Source organism: Pituophis catenifer, unplaced genomic scaffold (assembly GCF_029215685.1).
Source record: "Pituophis catenifer annectens isolate HBS135680 unplaced genomic scaffold, rPitCat1.0.hap2 SCAF_3, whole genome shotgun sequence".
Classification (NCBI taxonomy): domain Eukaryota; kingdom Metazoa; phylum Chordata; class Lepidosauria; order Squamata; family Colubridae; genus Pituophis; species Pituophis catenifer.
The window spans coordinates 170605784-170627609 of NW_027256883.1; the positions used below are offsets into that span (position 1 = coordinate 170605784).

At 38.0% G+C, this 21826-nt stretch overlaps 2 protein-coding genes across 7 annotated transcripts in view; both read right to left on the reverse strand.

The window, feature by feature from the left end:
- Positions 1–9383: 9383 nt before the first annotated feature.
- Positions 9384–10162, reverse strand: TMEM81 (transmembrane protein 81). The gene has a single exon (XM_070939771.1). The coding sequence runs from the start codon at positions 10110–10112 to the stop codon at positions 9384–9386; it is 729 nt and encodes a 242-aa protein (XP_070795872.1). The 5' UTR covers positions 10113–10162.
- A 2317-nt stretch (positions 10163–12479) lies between these two features.
- The window catches only part of RBBP5 (RB binding protein 5, histone lysine methyltransferase complex subunit), a 29662-nt gene continuing 20315 nt past the window's right edge, over positions 12480–21826 (reverse strand). For 2 of the 6 annotated variants that reach the window (XM_070939778.1, XM_070939776.1), the window contains 2 exons: positions 21087–21164; positions 13683–15218 (listed from right to left, as the gene is read on the reverse strand). In XM_070939778.1, the coding sequence (XP_070795879.1) occupies positions 15190–15218; positions 21087–21164 (107 nt within the window). In that variant the 3' untranslated portion in view covers positions 13683–15189. Of the gene's footprint in view, positions 12611–13682; positions 15219–20969; positions 21165–21826 lie in introns of those variants that run through there. The other 4 variants (XM_070939775.1, XM_070939773.1, XM_070939772.1 and 1 more) reach the window with 3 other exon arrangements.

A 21826-nucleotide genomic window follows, 5' to 3' on the forward strand; every position in this document is an offset into this window, starting at 1 on the left:
TTTTCCTATTTTCCTCCCCAAAAACTAAGTGCATCTTATACTCCGGTGCGTCTTATACTCTGAAAAATATGGTATGTGTTAAGTAACGGGAATAAATTGATAGAATGACATAAACTGACAGTAGTTATAAATGTAAGTGAATTTAGCAGACTACTTCAGATACAATGGATTTAATCTCCTGCTTTGGAGAGATGTTTGGATGCAGATTTAAAGTTTGTTAAATCCATTAAATCGAGGTTTTACTGTACAAAGAAGCTTCCTTTGTCTTTTCCCTTATCAAATCTTACATGTAGAAAAGGAACTGAAGGCTTAATTTTCCACATTTATATTTAGGATAAGGTCCTATTATATATTCATAACTACATTTCCAAGGACTGTTTGGCCCTCAGAACACCCATAATTAATAATAGCCAAGGCTCAGTGTGGTGTTGCCCATCATTTTTAAATGTGGAGCAATGGAAAATGTAGGGTCAACCTTAGAAAAGATTTTTAAAATATAATTCTCTAAATTATATGCAAAAAATGTTATGCAGAGAAAGATCGAGAAAAAGTAGAAGTTTGAACTTTGAGCACATCCCTTCTGCACTTTCATCCCGCCCCTATGCAGCTTCTTGTCACTAGAAAATTACCCAGCATTAACATAAAACATGCATTCTACGGATGATGAAGATTATGTGCCATCTGGCCGTTATCAACTCTTACAACAATTTTCTCCAGGAGGAACTTGTCCTAACCTGGTCCTTCAGCTTTTCCAACAGTGCACTCCACCTTGCTCTCCTCATTTTCTTCTTCTCTTTCCTTCCTCCTTTCCCAGTATTAGGGCCTTCTTCAGAGAATCATAGCTTGCATGATTTTGATCTTTGTAGATATAGACATATCAAGCATTTGAATACCTTTTCAAATCTGCTATGAATGCTCTGCAAAGTGCTAGTCTGTGGCATATTTCTGGACTGTTTCTTTATTTTGATGGTTGATCTTAAAAAGCAGAAATTATCTACCACTTTGATATCTTCATTGTCAATTATAAGACTAACTGGTTTATTTATTGTATTTGATTGGGTTCATTTATATTTTATTGTAGTCTCATTTTTCACTGTTCTCCTTGACTTTTATTACTAGGGCTTGCAAATCCTTTGCATTTTGGCTATTAGGGCAATATTATTAGCATAGCACTGGTTATTGATGTTTCTTCCTCCAGTTCTGAATGTTAATCTTCTTCCTATCTAGCTGCTTAATATATACTTGGCTTATAGGTTGAATAAAGAAGGAGGTATATACAGCCTTGTTGCATTTAGTTGTCAACCTGGAGCCAGTCTGTTCCACTATATTCTGGCTGTATTGTGGCTTCCTGATCTTTCCATAAGTTTCTCATGAGAATAAGATGTTCTGAGGGTCCCATTTTTCTTAGCATTTACTACAACTTGCTGTGATCAACACCATCAAAGATTTTCTATGAAGCACATTGTGACTTCTTTTTGGTATTCTTTGGCTTTCTCACTTCTGCAGCATGAATCAGCAATAATGTTCCTTGGTCTTTCTAAAACAAGCTTGGACATCTTTTTCAGTGTAGGGCTCGAATCTGCAATGAATGATCCTAAGCACTATTTTATTAGCATGTGAAATTAAAGATATTGTACGATAGTATGCACTCTTTGTTAAATCTCCCTTGTATGGTATTGGAATGCAAATGGATCTTTTGGCCATGTTCAGTAGTTTTCCAGATACACATTTTCCATTCCTCTCTTCTTTCCCTGGGAGCATCTTTTGTTTTCTGTTATTAAAAACTAGAATTCATAAGATACCCCAAAGGGCAATCCAAGTAGAATTCCTCATGACCAAAACTGATATTGTTCAGATTATAAAGCAGCAAACTATTATTTCCTTGTTTCTAATAATATTCTAATACCTCGCTAAACTGAGGGTTTAAAGGGCAGTTGGTGAAAATCCTGCCTTAGTTTTGGATTTTGATGTGCTTGGGGAGTATTACATATCTATGCCATTATATATCTTGTTATCTTACACATTGTGCTGGCAACATGAGGGCAGCAACTCATTCAATTAGGAATATCTTAAACATAATTATAATAGCTTGTGCTATTTTGCCAAGTTCTGGCTTTCAATTTCAAGGAGAACATTTAGCTCCATTAGAAAGCCTACTCATGCCCCACTTTCTAAAATATTGACTTTGGCCCTGCTAGCTAAGACCACAATCATTCAGCTACTGTTACTGAACCATGAATGTGGGACACCTATTTTTTCAACGTAGGCTTGCTTCCTTTAAAAAGTTATAAGATATGAAGTGGTGGTGTGCAGTTCTTCATACCTAGAATGAGATGCTTCATATGTGCCTGCATGTGCATTTCCAGTACCTAAGAATTTAGGAAATATTTCCTTCTGTTTGAGGGAGAGAAAAAAGATACAAGCACTTCAAGAAAGGAAGGGAAAAATATTGATCATGGCTCACTGGCCTCATATTTATTCAGGTTCTTAGTTTTTGCCAGCAATCTAACCTCTAAAGATATATCCTTTGTTTCACCTCCAGGCTGGTGCCTTCCAGAGTATAGTACTAGGTCCCATAATGACAAGCCCGACATTAATTGCACATTGACGAGAGTACCAATTTGATACCTAATGCTCCTCTGAACACCATTTCAATAGCTATACTTTCTTCAACCTTATAGTTTGTGCATTTTATAAAAATTAAGAGTTATTCCCATTTTACTACAAACTCACCGTATTTTGGGGAAAAATCGTTAAATCTAAAATAACCCCACCCACATATATTGAGCTTTTTTCAAAAACGTTAGAGAAATCATTTATTTTGACACGAAACTCTGAAAGAGAGTTTAGCAAAGAACCTTGCCCCTGGTTAACTTGCCAACATGGTAACTTATACATATATTGTTTTGACATTTCAGAAATTTTCCAGAATTGGAATTTGCTTCTCCTGCCTATTAATCTTCAGAAATTCTAAATCTATCAATCAATCATGCATTATAAGATAATACAGGTGTTATATTTAGGGTGTAGTTATGAGGCTATCAATTTATGTAAAACACTGCCATATGTAAGAAACACTTCAATTCACTGTTCCATACCCGTAGTATTAACATATAAGAAACAGCTTGTTGATTCAGGTCAAGGTCCATCTTAATTCAATATTTTGTTTTCATGGTGGCCAGCTAGATACTTGTAAGATAGTTACTCATAAATAGCAGATATGAGATGCCCTTCTCCTAGAGTTGTTTCCCCAGAATTCATGGACAGATCTTTCAATCGCTCTTAATTATAAAAAAAAACCTCAATGTTACCTTTCAGATGGGGCATTTGAATGTATGCAATACTTTTTAAAGGCGATCCAAAATAGTTGTCATCATCACACTTTACGGAGATTGTCTATTCTGACTAGCAACAACTCACTGGTGATGTGAAGCATTCTGCTAGTCCTTCAATTTAAAAAGTTTTTATAAATTCGAAACATCTGAGAATTAATTTGAGATTTCATGCAGGTGCACAAAATATGATCCCTTCAGAGCCATCATCAATAACTCTGCCCTGCAGATTAAGAAACCAAGATTAAAATGACTTTAGACAAAATTCAGTCTGGGAATTTAAATGTTTTTAACCAAACAGTCATGTCTTGAACCTGTGAAATGCATTAATATCTCTGCCATATAGTTATAGATTGGAGTCCGGAGGCATAAATGCAAAGAAAAAAGGGGCAAATCTCATAAATTAAGCAGAGGTGGCAGAATTCAGAAGTTCTCCCCCTTTACAATAAAATGTGTAACACTGTGAAATGATAGGCCATTCATTGTTTTATAAGAAAGCAGATGCTTTATTGCAAGGAGTTTACATCTGTCTTCCCTGGGCATTAAATTTTTAAAAAGGGGAAATGCAAAATAGTCTAATTCCTAATAATGCATATTGTTAATGATTGTTTATTTTCATCTCATTTTTCTTTCTGTTTTGGATAACATGAAAACTAAAAAAGAAAGCAGAATAAGGTATCTAGTGTTGTGTATTAGCATTTTCCCAATGTTTTTCTACTTGTATTTTGTTCAAGAAATCCTGTTGTCATCCAACTCTATTGTGTTTGGTGCAGTAGCATGTTGCCACTTTTCAAAAACATGAAAAAGTTTTTCCTTGCTTGGAGAGGAGATACATATGAATGTATGTACATATGAATAATAGGAAGATATGTGCCCTAATCCTGGCTTTAAAAATGCTAAGTTTTCAGATATTTGTATCATGTTCCTTCGCTTATTGTCTTATGAGAATATATGGGATGGTCTCTTCTCTCTTCCACATAAGGGATCAATAAAATTTTTACATCAACTTATTCTGATATAAATAAGATAGTATTCTCCATTTAGAAGCTTCCTCCTTGAGAGCTAATGGAGTATAATGAATGACCCAGAGATTTGACCTGTGAACCATGCATTCTTATCTATGTCACAGACATTGCAGGTAGCTTTAGACAAATCATAGCCTCTTGACTCCAGAGCCTCACCTGTATGAGGGAGATCATAACAATGCTGACTTGCAATATAGGGTTACTTATGAATTCCAAGACATTGTCTGAGGAGCCCTGAAGTCTGAAAAGTACTATAAAACCATGGTAGATTTCCCATTTACTTATATTGTTTTACTGCAGTTTACTTTCCCATTTGTGTTGATCTGAAAAAACATTTTGGATAGCAGGAAGAGAACTGAATCAGTGTAAAAAGAAAAGTTGGAAAAAATGGGTTATCTGGGGTGTTCAGATAACAATGAGAAAGGCAAATTATATCCCTAGAACAGTTTGGGTGGGGGTCTTTCATGCTCTTATTTAAAAGCATGTGGAAGATGGACAGTTGTGTGGTGTGTAAATATGTCATGGTAGAATGTATTTTAAGACTGTTGTAAACAGCTCCAAAAGAATTTCTCCAGGTAGCAAAGCAGTCTTTTTTGTATTCTAACATTCAAGCCAGAATATTTTGCTTGTGCTTGGATTTAAAGAAACCAACTTTGCGTCAAACCTTTTGCTTATAACCGTGGCTACATTCATAAAATAGATTGTTAACACCTAAGCAACATACAGATGAGATAAAAATTGGATAAACAAAAATCATCGCTTTTTTAAAAAAACATTTACAAATGTTAGCATTTCCTTGGGGTGAAAGACGAATAAATCTATATATTTCCCATACTTCTTGCCCCAGCTCTCAACTGTTTCTATTGAATGCTACAGGTAGTCCTTGACTTACAACCACAATTGAACGCAAAATTTCTGTTGGTGAGCGACACAGTTGCTAAATGAATTTTGCCCCATTTTATGACCTTTCTTGCCACCGTTGTTAGGTGAATTTCTGCAGTTGCTAAATTAGTGACATAGTTATTAAGTGAATCTGGCTTCCCCATTGATTTTGCTTGTCAGAAGTTCGCAAAAGATGATCACATGACCCCAGGACTCTGCAACCTTCATAAATACGAGTCAATTGCCAGGCGTCTACTTACCTTTACTACCGGTTTGCAACGAGGCCGCGCGCACATGCTCACTTCTCTTTCATGTGCGTGTGCTCTTCTGCGCATGTACAGAAGCATTTTCATGACATTAGGGTCAGTGGGCAGGGTCTCCCGCCGGTTTTACTACCAGTTCAATAGAACCGGTGCAAACCGGGGGCAACCCACCATTGCCCATGGGGCTACTGCAACAATCATCAGTGTGAAAAACGGTCACAAGTCATTTTTTCCAGTGCCTTTGTAACTTCGAATGGTCATTAAATGAACTGTTTTAAGTCAAGGACTACATGTACTGGCAAAATTTAAGTGACACATTGAATGGAAAGCATATTTCAGTTGACATTTTCCATGAGTGTCACTCACGATTTCATACAGTCTAATATAATTAAAAAATGAACAGCATTTTGCAATATAAAGTTATACTATGTGTTATTATGGCCCTATGTAATTACTTTGTGTGTATGTTTGTATATATTTATATGTACATTTGTTTTGTAATTTGTATTGTTTTGCCTCATTCATTAAAATACATTAGTTCTGTTTCATTTACATCCACACCACAGCTTTTCACATATAAATAAAAATGCAATTTGTATTCAGATTTTAAGCTGTATCAGTATTTTAAGCCAAAGACAAGTAGGCCTTTCATACATTCTTAGATATTAGCAGATTTATAAGGGTCATTACAGTTTTTTTTCTTTTGTTTTGTCTTATAAATTTGACTATAAGTAGCAAGAAAATGGTAGACTAATTTCTCTATTCAAAGGCATCTTGAATGATTTTTCCTCCATTCTTATCTTGGCACCTCACTATCCCATACCATTTGAACAATTTTTATTCTATTGCAAGAATGGTGGGGGGGGGGAATCATTTTGTAAGCCACCCTGAGGCACTTCAGCAGTGAGATGGGTTTCATATATATATTTACTAAATAAATAAATATATCAATTTTTCCCAATATGGATCATCTCCAAAGGTATGGTCTTTGATTCCTGTAATTCTCAGCAATGGCTATGGTTACTCGGCAGTTTCTAAAAGTAACAACTACATACCTAGAAGGCACCAATCTTGAGGAAGGTTGGCATATACATATCCATTCATGGTATAAGGCTACACTTGAAATCTTATCCTGCGCTCCATCTTTTCAAATATGCCATGTTGGAAAAGATTTCCAGAGGAATGATCAGAAGGAATTCAAGAATGGGACTATATAAGACAAGAGAGACCTCTCTCCCATCCTCAGGAGAAGATCCAAACTGTCCTAACCATGGTCCTAAATGTAACCTTCAATTATATGATTGTAAAAGGAAAACGAGTCCCTGTGGATTTAACTCTGCTAGTTGTTAATTATAGGGAGCGGTACTCATCTCTTGTTTCAAGGCCATTGAGTCAGCACTGTCCGAAGACATTTCTGCGGTCATGTGGACAACATGACATCACAGAGCACTATTACCTTCCCACAGAAGTGGTACCTATTTATCAACTCACATTTGCATGCTTTCAAACTGCTAGGTTGGCAGGAGCTGGGATGAGGACAGGAGCAAACCCCATTGCATGGCGCTCAGATTTCGAAACTGGGCTGCCAACATTACAGCTGACAAGCCCAGCATCTTAATCACTGAGCCACAGTGACGCCCCACATGATTATGGCCAAGGCTAAGATCCCTTTTTGAAAGACATGAACATACTCTAATCAGATAAGACTGATTTTGAATATCAGAAATGTGTATTTAAGAGAAGAAGAAAATATGGCAATCTCATTCCATTATAATCTCATCCACTTCATTTTTGTCACCAGTATGAAATTGATGAACAGGTTAAGGTTACTAAATTTATCAAGCATTGTTTTGTGTGATTTTTTTTTTTTTTTTTTTACTTTTGGTCATGTTTATGTACCACAACACTTATTTCAATGAAGATTCTCAGTCATCTAGATAGAATTGTCTGGAAGTTGAATAATGGCAATTGGATTTTTATTTTTTATTTTTTGGTTTGAAATGTTTCATTGCTTATCTAAGTAGCTTCTTCAGTCTGAGCAAATTGGTTAGGAGGATCTCATATATGTCCTCCAGGATGGTTTCATTTCTCACCCAATCTTAAATAAATTTCTACAAACACTCTAGCAAGTTTCTCCAAATATGATTTTTATTTTAAAGAAATAGAAGCACAATTTGCATAGATGATGGAACTGGAATAACCTTGACTCCAATTGCCCACCTTCTCAAGTATTAAATGGGGCAGTTACCTATTTCCCTTCCTTCTTTCTAATCTCAGGGTTTAAATTGCCAGATGTTTCCTATCTCTGTGCCCATTTTGAAATGATATATGAACTTATATATACATTAATGTGGGGGGTTGAAAGTAATACTCTGCTATTCTATTCTTACTTAATCAAGCCTTTAAAAAGCCTTCAGTTTGAAGCTCATGGTTGGCTGTGTGCATCTTACAAATCCAAAAATTGACAGGAAAATAAAGAGTGCTTGTTTCACTTTGGATGTCAGGTAACTCTTAGTTCACATTCCCCAGTTTTCATTCTTATGATTGCAAATAAAAAATGCAGTGTCAAGACATTTTTAAAAATGAAGAAATCATTGGAAAAATTTTCAATCATTAGTTTAGATTATAGAAGGAAAAGTCATGATGTAAGGTTAAAATATAATTGTACTTATAACTGCTGAGAAGATTGGAAGCTCTTTTTTATACTTTGTATCTTATTTCTCTTTCTCTACTTTTCTATTTTTTTCTTTTTGCACTTTTTATTTTTCTTTTTGTTCTACCATAGTTTTACTTATTGTAGTTAAAACTTTCAATATTTTATATATGTATACATATATGCACACACACACATATATGTATATATGTATGTGCATGTATATATGTATATGTTTAAGGTTAATTGGACTCGTTGATTGATGCTCGAGACATAACATTACCATTAAACAGTATTTTATGCTTGAAGGCCACAGGTGCTCTCCTGTCATTAGGAAAATTCAGGCAGGCAAGGAAAAGGCACGGATTCAGTAAATGAATAATGAAAGCAACATTGAGGACAGTAAGAATAACCTTGAGGAACCGTAGGAAGAGCTACAACCATGACAATGGTCAAATTAATGAAACGAGCTCAAGACAAATGTAATTAGAGAAAGGATTTTGGATTTGACTCTTCCTAGCTCTCTAGAAAATAACTGGAGGGACTTGTAAAATTGATGTCAGGCCTTTGTGGTAAATCAGGTTCGGAAACCGAAGTTATGAGTACTATGTTTATTATGCGAATAAAGTTACAGAATCTTGCCTGTGTAGATGTACCTCTCTCCTCCCTTCATCTGCTGGAGAATTCTGGGAATTGAAGTCCACGTGTCTTAAATTGCCAAATCTGAGAAATGCTGCATTAGAATGTAAAATGGGTTGTTTGAATCTCATCTTCAATGCTCATCTCTAGCTTACATTGCTCCTCCTAAACTGGGTGAGATTACCATTCCTACTGAGCCTAGTTGTTGGCTAATCTGCTAGGGATTCTGAGATTTGTGGTCTCAAGATATTGAGAGAGTATCAGTTTATTAAAAAATTCTTGATCTATGTTGACTTGGAAGATATTCCAGTGTTGTAGGGATTCTTTCTGGCCCTGAAAATTGAATTTAGGATTTTCTATATAGAAAGCATGTACTGAACTCACATCCAAAGATGTACTGATTTACATGTTTTGTATTGTCTTTATAGTTTTATGAAATATAATTAAGGAACAAAATATATTATTGCTTTCTAAAGAAATTAAGTGAATCCATGTGATTTCACAACCTAATCTTAATAACCATAAACAATACAGCAAAATGATTAAATACAGCAATCAGCATACAGCAAGACTACAAGAACAAACATTTTTATTCCTCCACATATCCATAATTATTGGGAACTTTTATTAAATAGTAGAAAATGTTGTGCAATAAGATTCCTCCTACCACACCACTTCCAATGCCTATTAAAAATACAAACACAGTTCTTTGGCGCCAAAGGTGCTGCTGCTTCTGGACAGGGACACTGGTGGCATTCTGCTGGTTTTTTTCCTTCTCACTTTCCAAGTGCTGTTCCAGAGTCAAGGATTTGTCAAAGTTCAGATCCACCAAGTGACCAGGGATCACACGAATTCCAAAGTAGATTCTTTTGACAATCTTATAGGTTCTCATGAACTGCACATCACACCTGTATGTCCCTGCATCATATTCCTTGGCTGGGGAAAGCTTAATGACAAAGCCAGTAGTCTTGAATGGCTTAAAGAGAACATCATCAGTGGTAATGATACCTCTGGCTATCCTCCATGAATAACTGAAGCTCTTGATTTCTGGGCCAATTTCTGTAGGAGACAAGCACTGGAATTCAAAAGGCTTACCAACAAGAATAGTGAAATGGAGCATCCCACAGAGCCAGTTGGTCAAGCACTCCACTTTCTGAATATCGCAGTACCTCTTTTCACCATTAGGCCCAATCTGGCATGTTTCTTCAACCTTGTAACCCATGCCACAGGTCACGCTGCAGCTGGTGGAACTGATTGAAACTCTGGCAGTAGCAGTTCTCATTTTGACAGGAATGGTAATTGTTCCAATAGCAGCCATGGAAACAGGTAGTCAGAAAGCAAATGCTAACAATTTAACAATAAAATAGGCTTCTGCCATCATGATATCTAAAGAGTCCTTTTAGGATCCATTCCATTGTCTGATCAAATGACCTAATTGTCATTCGTTTAAAATATCAATGAAGTCCCTGGACATGAGGAATCCACAAAGACTGCTCTTTGACATACTGCCAAAAGAAAGAAGCTTATTAACATGGTAAAAGGTGTTTTTATAAAAAAAACCAGTCTGCAGGTGATACAGATAAAGTACAACTGCTATTGTATATTAAAAATCAATTTATTATGAATTTTTAAAAAAATGCTTGAAATGGAAAGTTTTATATAAATATTTAAATAGAATAATTCCCTTAGTAAAATGTAGAAATGTAATAAGCTTCCACATAAATATTGGCATTTTTCATATTTTCAAACATTTATATTGGTTCTTAATTGATGTGATATCTGAAGCAGCCAAACCAGGAAAATTAGTTACAACCATCTTTATCAGCAAGTACTGTATTTTTCAGATTATAAGACACACCGGAGTATAAGACACACTTTAGTTTTTGGGGAAGAAAATAAGAAAAAGGCTGATTGGGGATGGATTGGCCTCCCGGAATACCCCCAATCAGCTGTTCCCAGAGGTGAACTTTAGCAATAGGTTTGTTTGCTGTGAGCTCTGCGCCTTGCTTTTTTTTCAGCCTCTCAAACCTCTGTTTCAGAGGCTTTTTTTTCAGCCTCTCAAACAGAGGTTTCAGAGGCTTTTTTTTCAGCCTCTCAAACAGAGGTTTCAGAGGCTTTTTTTTCAGCCTCTCAAACAGAGGTTTCAGAGGCTGGGCGGGGCTACATTCGGTGTATAAGATGCACCCAAATTTTCACCCTCTTTTAGGGGGGAAAAAGGTGTCTTATACTCCAAAAAATACAGTACATCTTTTCTGTCTCAGCTGGAGACAATGGACCATTTAACATGTTTTTAGTCATGATAAAAAAAAATTGCCATGAAAGCACTGCTCTGTACCAATGTCTCAGCTTTAATGCTAATACCAGTCTTAGCATCAGTATCCTATGAACTAGTGAGTTCCAACAATAGGCTGCCAAAATCCTTTGTTTCTTCAAAGTTCTCTGGTTTGGCCTAGAAATAATGAAACTGATAAGGCCAATTTATGCTATAATTATGTGTTTTCTCAATTCGGTGAACAAATGAGGTTGCCTTAAATTGAGACAGACCATTTCAATGGCTTGTCAAATCTTTTTGAAAAATACCAATATTTATGTAGAAGCTTATTACATTCCTCTTTACTAAGGGAATAATTTTATTTAAATATTGATATAAAAGTTCCCATTTCAAGCATTTTAAAAAATATTGAGGGATTGAAACTAGGAACCTTGGTATGTAATTAACATTCTCTACCTGCAGTGTTCTGCTTAGTAGAGCAAGTCAGCAGGTATACGAGTTCGCAAAAGCGAGAAAAAGGAAACAAACCTACTACTGATTTAAGGCATTCAGAGAATGATGGGGTTGGATAACTGACATGCATTTACCCCAATTCTTTCATGAAGAAATGGCCGCCCTTCCCATAAAAGCAATTTTCTTCCAAAATCCGCTAATTTAGAAAATATTGTATACAAACAAGGGGCAGAGCAGAAGCAATACTCACGTAAAGCTGAAATCCACATTATATATTCAAATTTAAACCAATTCCAAGCATTTGGAATCATAAAACTTTGTAAATATTTGTGATGACCCTATATTAAGGGTATTAGAAACATGTAAATTGGGCTGTTATTATTCTCTATGGTAAGCATAAACTATTAATAAAGAAATTTGTCTGGCTCCTTTCTTCACGGTGCTCATTCAACAACTTATGCCATTGCAGAATGCAGTCAGTTTTAAAATTGTGATGTCACAAAGAACCATTCTATAATAAAACTACATATCTGAAAAGCCAAAGCATTACACTCATGTCATTGTTCGAATAGTAATTACAGAAAGGTATTATGAGTAATCAAAACTTATCTGATGTGTACCTAAAATATATATTAAAAGAATCACAATTACATAATTATCAAGGCAGAAACTGAATATTCATTGTGATTCTCCAAGGAGGTTTGGAGCAAGATATCCAAGGAATTGAATGCCTGAAATGGTTTAAACCCAGAATTGGCCTTTCTAGGATCTTGTCTTATTGTTCCCTTTCCCATCTTGGTTCTCCAAAATATCAAGAGGATTTTATGAGTTTCCGACATGTTTTCCCAATCACAGCAGTGCTCTCACTCAGGAATGGCAATTTCAACAACAGTTTTGTCCTTCAATAGCTGCAAATAATATGGCAGTGAAGCAATAATGTTATGGTATAGGGAAATCATTTTAACCTATTTTTTCTTGAGTACATGGAGCTTTTATAAAATTGTTTAAAAGTCTAACAAGCCTGCTGCTGGTCGCAGTACTGTATTCTTTTTTCTTCCGAATTTCAGCAGCGTGACTGCTGTGGGCTTGATCTAAAAAAAGAGATGGGGATGGGTAAGTAGAAATGCTTTAACTGTAATTCAACAACATACCTAGTTAGGAATTAGTTGCAGACTTAGTACATTTGGACTGCAATGGCAATTGTGTGGTACTGTGTACTGTGTGTGTATACTTAAAACCCAAATAAAAAGGAATTATAGTAGAAATACAGTAAGATGAATGGAAATGATGGTAATAAGATGAACTCATTAAAACAAGACTTACATATTATACTGAAAATACTGGCAGTGTATATATAGAGCAATACCATGAAGGGACCCAAGTTACAGAAATAGAGATTGTGCACTTGAATTCCTCATAACACTTTTGGGAGTTACTGAATTATAGCATCAAAGCTAGAAAAAAAATATCAGGAAACAGAGGATTAGCTTTTCTGACTGATCTTTTATAAAATGCTGGGAACAAGGGAGCACTGCTTGAACACTGCCAGACTTTAGATCATATTACTGCTCCATAATAATTGATGCTTTGTGTGAATGGTCTTCAGAATGAAGCTCATGATGGAAGATTGCTATGGTAATTGTGGATTGGGAGTCATTCTTTTATCATCCCTGGATGTTAAAAAACTGTTTTACTAATCACTGCATGATTCTGATGTGGCGTGAAGTGGCCCATCATGTGCATGACAAACATCTTGTTCAAATTAAAAGTTATAGAAGTACATGTATCACGAAAGCTGTCCTTCATTACTCCTCTTTGTTCTTATTAGAATTTTATATTACATTCAATAGCCTTATATAATAAGCTTCTTATGATAATTCCTACTGTTTGTTCTGAAGAGGACAGTTACAATCCACTGGTTTCTTCAGAATAATGTTTGCACTTCAATTAAAATGACCAGAGTACATCACAAATTACCATAATAGCATGTACTTGTTAGAAGCTGAACGTGACTTGATGGCACATAATTGATCGATCGATCTATCAATTAAGAGCTAGATTGAAGAAAATATTCTACAACTTGTTTAAATAAAGCTAGTACAAAAAAAAGCAGATTACAACATTTAAGAAATAAAACGTACCTCTTTATTTACAAATAGAGACGCTAACATCACAACAGTACTTTACAGTAGCTACAAAGCAATTATTTTTCAGGTTATGTACAAACTACAATAGTAACAAAAAATAATAATAGAAAACTGAAAAATAAAGCACACTAAACTGTAGAAAACAGATCTGATTTGAATTCACAATACCACATAAACAATACAACAGTCATTATCCAACCAGCTTTTCTATTATTCTTCATATGCACTGGAAAGCTCTGTAGGTGACCAGATTATATAAGAGAATGTTGCATAAAATTCTAGAAGTGAGGATGGCATAAATAATAATATACAAAATATGAGATTTCAACTCAGGATATATTTAGAAGAAACATACCACAGGACATTATGCAGAAAACAAAACAAACTAAAAGGCATATTTAAAACACCTTTATCCATTCTATAGATCAGGAGTGTCAAACTCACACCGTCACGGCGGCATCACGTGACGTATCGGGACTTTCCCCCCCTTCACTAAATCGGGTGTGGGCGTGGACAGCGCATGACGCATCCGGCCCATGGGCAGGGAGTTTGACAGCCCTGCTATAGATAGGTACAAGTATGTAAATCACCTGTATATCCTTTAGTTGTACTTTGAAGACATCACTGTCATCATTTTAAATATCTCCTGAATGAAAAGCCTGTTTTGTAAAATAGACCCAGGACCAACATTCACATCCCCAAATTGTTTTCAGAGCATATGAACAAAACGCATCCATTTAATATAAGTCCATGTTTTCCATTTTTACACACTTCCTCTATGGAGTCTAAGGAAAGTTTGCTCTCCCTAGAACAAACCTGAAGGGTTTGGGAAACAGGCATCTCTGGATGTGGTTAAAAAATGGTGAGAAGAAACAAGGGTCTCTCATGCTTTTTGCTCTCTCTGCTTGTTTTTTTATATGCTTTTCTCCCTCGGAAAAATAGTTTTTGTTCTTATACATCAGAGACATCTGGACATCTGGATTTCAACAGCCCGTTTGAAAACGAGATCAATTTACAATATCTCATAGCTGTAGGATAGTAAGCTAAGCACTAACTGCATTTACAATTCAATGTAGTTGAGAAATAAACAACAAGGCTCAGAGTAATTTGCTTTAGCCTGTCACAAGCCTGTTGGAGGAATTCAATGAGATTCCAGCATTTTTCTCTCTCAAGAATAAAGCCATGTAACATAAAGTAACCCAGGACTCAATGTACATGCTTCTTATCTTGTTCCATACTTTGTACTCTAGGGAACAATAATCTAGAAGATTATGGGCAAAAACCAGCTCTTTCCCATCAGATTTTATATCAATCTTTCCTTGTCCATTTACTATTAGTAAAAATAAATGTCTAGGGACAAAAATGTTCCTCTTCCATAATTTGCATAAATTGTTCCCTGGAGATGCAGGCAGTGCAGTCAGATTTTGTTTCCCACATGAAGGCAGTCCTTTATCTGACTTAACATTTGTCCTTATTCCATGTAATGACGTCAAAGTAAGAAAAAAGAATGAGGAGGGAAGCTTTCATAACAACTCCGAGATTCCACCACCTGCTAAAAATCAAAACCAAAAGAAAAGAAAAATCAAGTATTACTGATATTCCCATTAGAATTCAGATAGTTTGCAGAAATTATAAACACTACAAAAATCATCCACACCTGGTGTAGAAGTAAAGGGAGGTTCTTCGTCAACAGTTAATACTATATGCTTCCCGCTTTTAGCTTTTTTTCAAACTGTTGCAAAAGTAAGTACATTTCAGAAAACTTCAGGACTTCCTCTCACTGCTACTGGACTGCCATTTGTCAGAAATGGTGTAGGGCAGTGATGGCTAACCTTTTTGCCATCGTGTGCCAAAAGCGGGTGGAGTGCAGGGGGGTCATGCGCATGCATGCCCACACCCATAATTCTATGCACCTTGCCCCCCTGCACATGCGCACGTAACCCTCCCTCCCCCCGCTTTTGGCACGCAATGGCCTGGTGGGCCCGTTAGGCCCGTTTTTTGCTCTCCCCAGGTTCCAGAGCCTTTCTAGGAATCTGGGGGGCAAAAACGGGATTCCCCACCCCTCCAGAGGCCCTCCAGAGGCTGGAAATGGCCAGCTTGCCGACTTCTGGAAGGTCCATTTTTCGCTTTCCCCAGGCTCCAGAGCCTTTCCAGGAGTCTGGGGAGGGCGAAAACAGCCTTTCCCAGCCCTTCCGGAGGCTGAAATTGGCCCATTTGCCAACTTCCGATCCCACCATAAGTCGGCAAACTGGCCGTTTCCAGACTCTGGAAGGCCTCCAGGAGGTGGGGAAGGCCATTTTTGCCGTCACCAGACTCCTAGAAAGGCTCAGGAGCCTGGGGAGAGCGAAAAATGGACCTACCAGGCCCACCATGCCACCGCGTGCCAAAAGTGGGGGTTGCGTTGGGGGGGGTTGCACGTGCATGCGCAGGGGGCGGGGTGCATAGAATTATGGGTGTGGGCCCTGGAGCCTGAAAAATGGAGAGTGAAAACCGGGCCTTCCGGTCCCACAGGAAGTTAGCAAATGGGCCATTTCTGGCCTCCAGAGGGCCTCAAGGGGGGGGGGAGCCCTTTTTCGCCCTCTCCAGACTCTTAGAAAGGCTCTGGAGCCATGAAAAACAGGCCTTCCGGTCCCACCGGAAGTCAGCAAATGGGCCGTTTCCAGCCTCCGGAGGCCCTTTTGAGGGGTGGGGAAGGCTGTTTTTGCCCTCCCCAGATTCCTAGAAAAGCTCTGGAGCCTGGGGAGAGCAAAAAATGGGCCTTCCCCACCCCCCCCGGAGGCCAGAAACAGCCTTTTTCCTGATTTCCAGTGGGCCCAGAAGGCCCGAAAATCAGCTGGCTCGCGTGCCCACCGATAATGGCTCTGCGTGGCACCTGTGGCACCTGTGCCATAGGTTCACCATCACGGGTGTAGGATCTCCTGCTTGGGCGGGGGGGGGGGGGTGTTGGACTAGATGACCTACAAAGTCTCTTCCAACTCTGTTAATCTAATCTACACTATCAGAGTACTCTGTAATAAGGAAATTGAGGATCTGAACCTCAAGTAACAAACGCAGGAGCTATATGGCAACCTTATCCTAAGATCAGCTTATTAATTAAGCTCTACACAGGACACACAGTTCTTGTTTGTCTGACAAGGAAGCAGTATTCTTTCCCACGAGATTCAATTTGCCAGGATGTTTTCACAATTTCAAAAATAGTTCACACAATTATGGCCTCATAAACTAATTTATAATAGTACAGAGCAGGCTTGTATAACATATGGCACGCAGGACACATGTGGCCCAACACAAAGTCTGTGTGGACCACTGGTATTTTTTAAAGTTAATTTACCAAGCACGACTGCCAGTTCGATCACTGCTGTCACTCTGCCAACCACTAAATACTTGAAAAGTACACCAGATATCCCTTTGCAATTATTTCTAATTTATGAATGTGGCTCTTTTTCTCGTACCTTTTATATGGGTCTGGCATACAGGGAGCCAACCATATATTTTCCTAAATTGTGACCACTGTATCTTAAAATCAAGTTCAGAGGTTGGAATGAACTATAGCTAGAATATCGGCAAGCCAGCCAACAATTTAGCTTCCCAAATCTGAAATTAATTAAGCCTCCCCAATCTGGTATTATAAAATAGTGGATCTTCCATAACCCACAGCCAATTTTGGCCAAGCTGATAGAAATAGTGGAAAATACCAAGTTCAAGAAGGCAAGATGTTCTAGGCCAGGAGCGTCAAACTAGATTTCATTGAGGGCTGCATCATGGTTATGTTTGACCTCGGAGGGCTGGGTGGGTGTGGCTGGGATGGGCATGGCCAGCTCATCATCACTCCTACAGCTCTCTGCCAGGGTGCGGCTCCCCCAGGCTCCATTTTTAGCTGCAATGGCCTCCTGCAGCCCTCTGCCAATGAAAATGGAGCTGGCAGAGGGCTGCAGGATGCTGTTGCAGCCAAAAATGGAGTCCGGGGGAGCTGCACCCTGGCATGCGGCCCTCCTGAGCTCCGTTTTTTCTGGCAGAGGCAATGCGGCCGATCCTTCGCTATTTCCAGGGCAACCCCACAGGCCAACTCTAAGCACCTTGTGGGCCGGACCTGGCCTGTGGGCCTTGAGTTTGACACCCGTCCTAGACAATGAAGCATGAATTCTATATGGAATCTGGCAGAACTGGCATATTACTAAGACATGGCTGAGCAAGGGCAATGTTGTAGTCTTTTTGGAGATCTGCCCGGTCCTTATCAGCTGCTTAAATATCCTGAAGCTGGGAATCGGGATGACTTTGATAATGAGAAATACTTTACCTAAAACCAGGAAATGTACCCTGAAGACATGGGCTGAGTACCTACATGAGCTGAGGACCCTGTTGATTTATTGATTACCCTGGTACCCTGCAGGATCCCTTTCCAACCTTCTGGAGCTGATCTCTGGGCTGGTTCCAATGAAACTCAGGGATTAATAATCCCATAGAGACCAGTAGAAAATTTAATGTCATTTAATTGCACTTTTATTTCTGCATAGGAATAGGATAGCTTTTATACAGACACACAAATACACACACATACAGTTTCTGATTATTGCTAAACAAACGTTGAACAGTTAAAAAATAAAATTAGCTCTCGGGAAAAAAAATATGGACACAAGTTTATGATTTGGAAAGCTGCCAAGCTTCCTAATACTCGTTTGTAAGCAACAATTCAGGGAATAATATCATCATAAAAGCAACAAAACAGGAGCAGAGCAGGAAGGACAATGAGCAAGCTGGTTAACAGTGGGCCAGCAATGAGGAAAATAAGGGTTCTGGATATTATAAAATTCACAGCAGTAGCTACTGAGCTTCAAGGACACACAAAATATTTTAGGCTGAGTTACCTGTGAATATCTACTTAACAGCTACTACAAAAAAAATCACTTAATGTTTCACCTATACCCATTTCTTTTATCATCCAGCCTCATCAAGCAATTGAGCAGAAAATAGTCTTGTCATCTGTATACCGATTGGAAAGAGGAAAATGGTTTTACTCAGTCTGAATTACAGGTAGTTCTCCACTTACAGCAGTTCATTTAGTGACCATTCAAAGTTACAACGGTGCTGACAAAAGTGATTTGTGACCCTTGTTCACTCTTACAACCATTGCAGCATCTCCATGCTCATGTGATCAACATTCAGATGCTTTGGCAACTATTTCTGTCGGCTGCAGTGTCCTGGGTTCACTTTTTGTAACCTTCTGACAAGCAAAGTCAACGGGGAAGCCAGATTCACTTAACAACCCTGTTACTAACTGAACAACTGCAGGGATTCACGGTGGGAAGAAAGGTCATAAAATGGGGCAACAAATGTTTCACTTAGCAGTAGAAATTTCGGGCTCAATTTTGGTCGTGGGTTGAGGACTGCCTGTACAGAATTCTAAAAAACTCAGTGTCATGGAATCAAGTTGCAACCTTGCCCCTTGTCAATTAATATCACAGAACTTGATAAAAGCAAACATCTTCGCACTGACATTCTCTGCTAAGTAGCACAGTAGCTCAAAGATGATTTCCTCCCTAAGAGTTTAGAGTGGAACATTAAGGTTTTCCACAGGAATAATGGGCTGCTCCTCCCACTTGCTCCAGTATTTGTAGGAATATTTCCAACAATCCCCAGCATGAGGGAAAGCATTTCCTCCCTCCCAGTAATATCACTGAAAAACAACAGGGACACCAAAGCAAATTCTAGGGAAAAAGATCAGAAAGAATGAAAAGTCCACTACAGAGCCATTATCTCATCAGGGAAGGACGACTGCCTTCTAGCCACGAAAAAGGAGATCTTTCATGGCAAATCCAATGCTCCAATTTTCAACACTGGAGAAAAGAATCTTGAAAACTGGGACATACAAAAATAATTGCTAAGAGGATGTTATAAGAACTTCAGGAATTCCCTTAACAAAGGAAGTAATAACAGAGTTGGAAGGGACCTTGGAGATCTAATACCCTGCTCAGCAGGAAACCCTATACCATTTCAGACAAATGGTTGTCCAATCTCTTCTTAAAAACTTCCAGTGTTGGAGCACTCACAACTTCTGGAGGCATAATAAATGCCCATGCGGTAACTTTATATATAGGGAGTCATAGGAGGGAAAAAAGGAAACTGGCTCCATTTGTCACAAAAATGACGTAGGTATTTATTTTATTTATTTTATTTTATTAGGAAAATTTACATTGCCACCTACTCACACACGGTGATTCAAGGCTTACAAGGATGTAAAAGCACAATATAAAAGAAATAAAAATAAATAATAACACTCCACCCTGGTGCTACTAATAGCAACGGCAGTCTGCTGCTTCTAGCAATGCCAGAGCAACAACAATTCCACAGTGAGAAAGGAGAGGTAGACAAAAAGTGTATTTGCATTATACTTGCTTATGCAAACATCTTTTTGTTAAGACTAAATGGTGGATCCTGCATGTTTTGGCCCACATAATAGCAGTACTTGATGGCATGCAAGTTGCAATCAAAGCCTCTACTTCCATTGCTGTAGCTCACAGCTGGAAGCTGAGTGCAAGAAATGTTCGAAAGATGCTTCAAAGTGTCTAATAAAGAATGTTGAGCTGCCCACAGATTACAAGTGAGACAAGTGAGACAAGTTCTCAACGAAGTTCTTAGCAAACTGCTGAAAATGGAGTTAGACAGGAACATAGGTAAAGTGGAAGGGATGCTCCTCCCTACTCCAGCAGCTGTTGCAATTTTTTTATTCCTGCCTATTCCTGCCAATTTTTTTATTCGAGCAAAGAGAGGAGCAAACAGGTTTTTCAGAATGCCTTCCTCAACTATAGGCAAAGTAGACACATAAAGAAAGGTATATTATCCCCTCAGCCTTTTAAAATATTCTTAATTCCTAGCATCTGCAAAGGGTATGACATTTTTTAAAAAAAGATAGCAGCTGCATTCCGAAAAGAATTTTAGTTTCCACTATTTCTATCGCTTTATTTTCAGCTTCTGGGATTTTCTGTAACAGCTAATTTAGATTGTGAAATTATAATGGCATAAACTGAAGAGAATCAACATCAACAGCTTGCTTCTCCTTGTGGTAAAATTACATTCTTCTATTAGGGTTTACATTCTTGAAGAATGTGTGTTACAGAACTTACTAATATTTGTGACGAAGAGTAAATGTTACAATTCAAAAAGTACAATTCTGTCTATCCTTGAGAGCGCAGCAACTAAACATTTAGCAAGCAGGTAGTGTTTGAGAAGTTCAAATGCTCAGATTAGGCCATTTCTGTACAAAGCAAGGTCACCAAGCAAGCAGATGCTCACGGTGGGTCCTTACCTGGCAAAGGCTGTCCCAGCTCCGCCTGCACTTTACCCTTCGCTGCTCCTTCCAGAGGTAAAGAACCTCTGTCCCCTTTGTAGAGTTTCGGTTTAAATGGAGAATCTTTCTCTTTACCTTTTGATCCTTTAGGTCTCCCTGCTTGCTTCTTCTTGGATTTACCATCTCCTTTTACACCCAGCAGTGGATGGACTTCTGTAAAAATTTAGAACAGAAAGTGTGTATTTTCTTTCTTTCTTTCTTTCTTTTTTTTAAAAAGAGGAAACTAATATTTATTTATTTATTTATTTATTTATTTATTTATTTATTTATTTATTTATTTGTTTGTTTGTTTGTTCGATTTATATGCCGCCCTTCTCCGGAGACTCAGGGCAGCTTACAATACGTTAAGCAATAGCCTTCATACTTTTTGTATATACCTGCTTAGTAGGGCTTTCGGCCTTCCCTAAGCAGTGTTCTTTTTTATACAAAGTCACCTTATTGCCCCCACAATCCGGGTCCTCATTTTACCTACCTCGGAAGGATGGAAGGCTGAGTCAACCTTGAGCTGGTGAGAATTAAACTTGCAGTAATTGCAGGCAGCTCGCAGCTAAGTGCTACTTAACAGCACTTTAGTCTGCTGCACCACTAAGGCTCATTCATATATTCACTCTGTTGTTTATTTTCCAAATCTGTGCAAATCAAGGCACACAGTTGTATGTTAAAGTTTAGGCATCTCTGGTCACATTTCAATGAATTGAACTAAAGGAGCAAAAACTGGCACCATGGTACAAAGTCAAGCACACGTTTCCGCAAACATACTTACATATAATTTATGCATGGTTCTTTATAGATTCAAATTAAGTAAACAGTGAATG

Bases quoted from the DNA above. Each gene is read 5' to 3' on its own strand.
- TMEM81 (XM_070939771.1), bottom strand. From the start codon at position 10,112: ATGGCTGCTATTGGAACAATTACCATTCCTGTCAAAATGAGAACTGCT.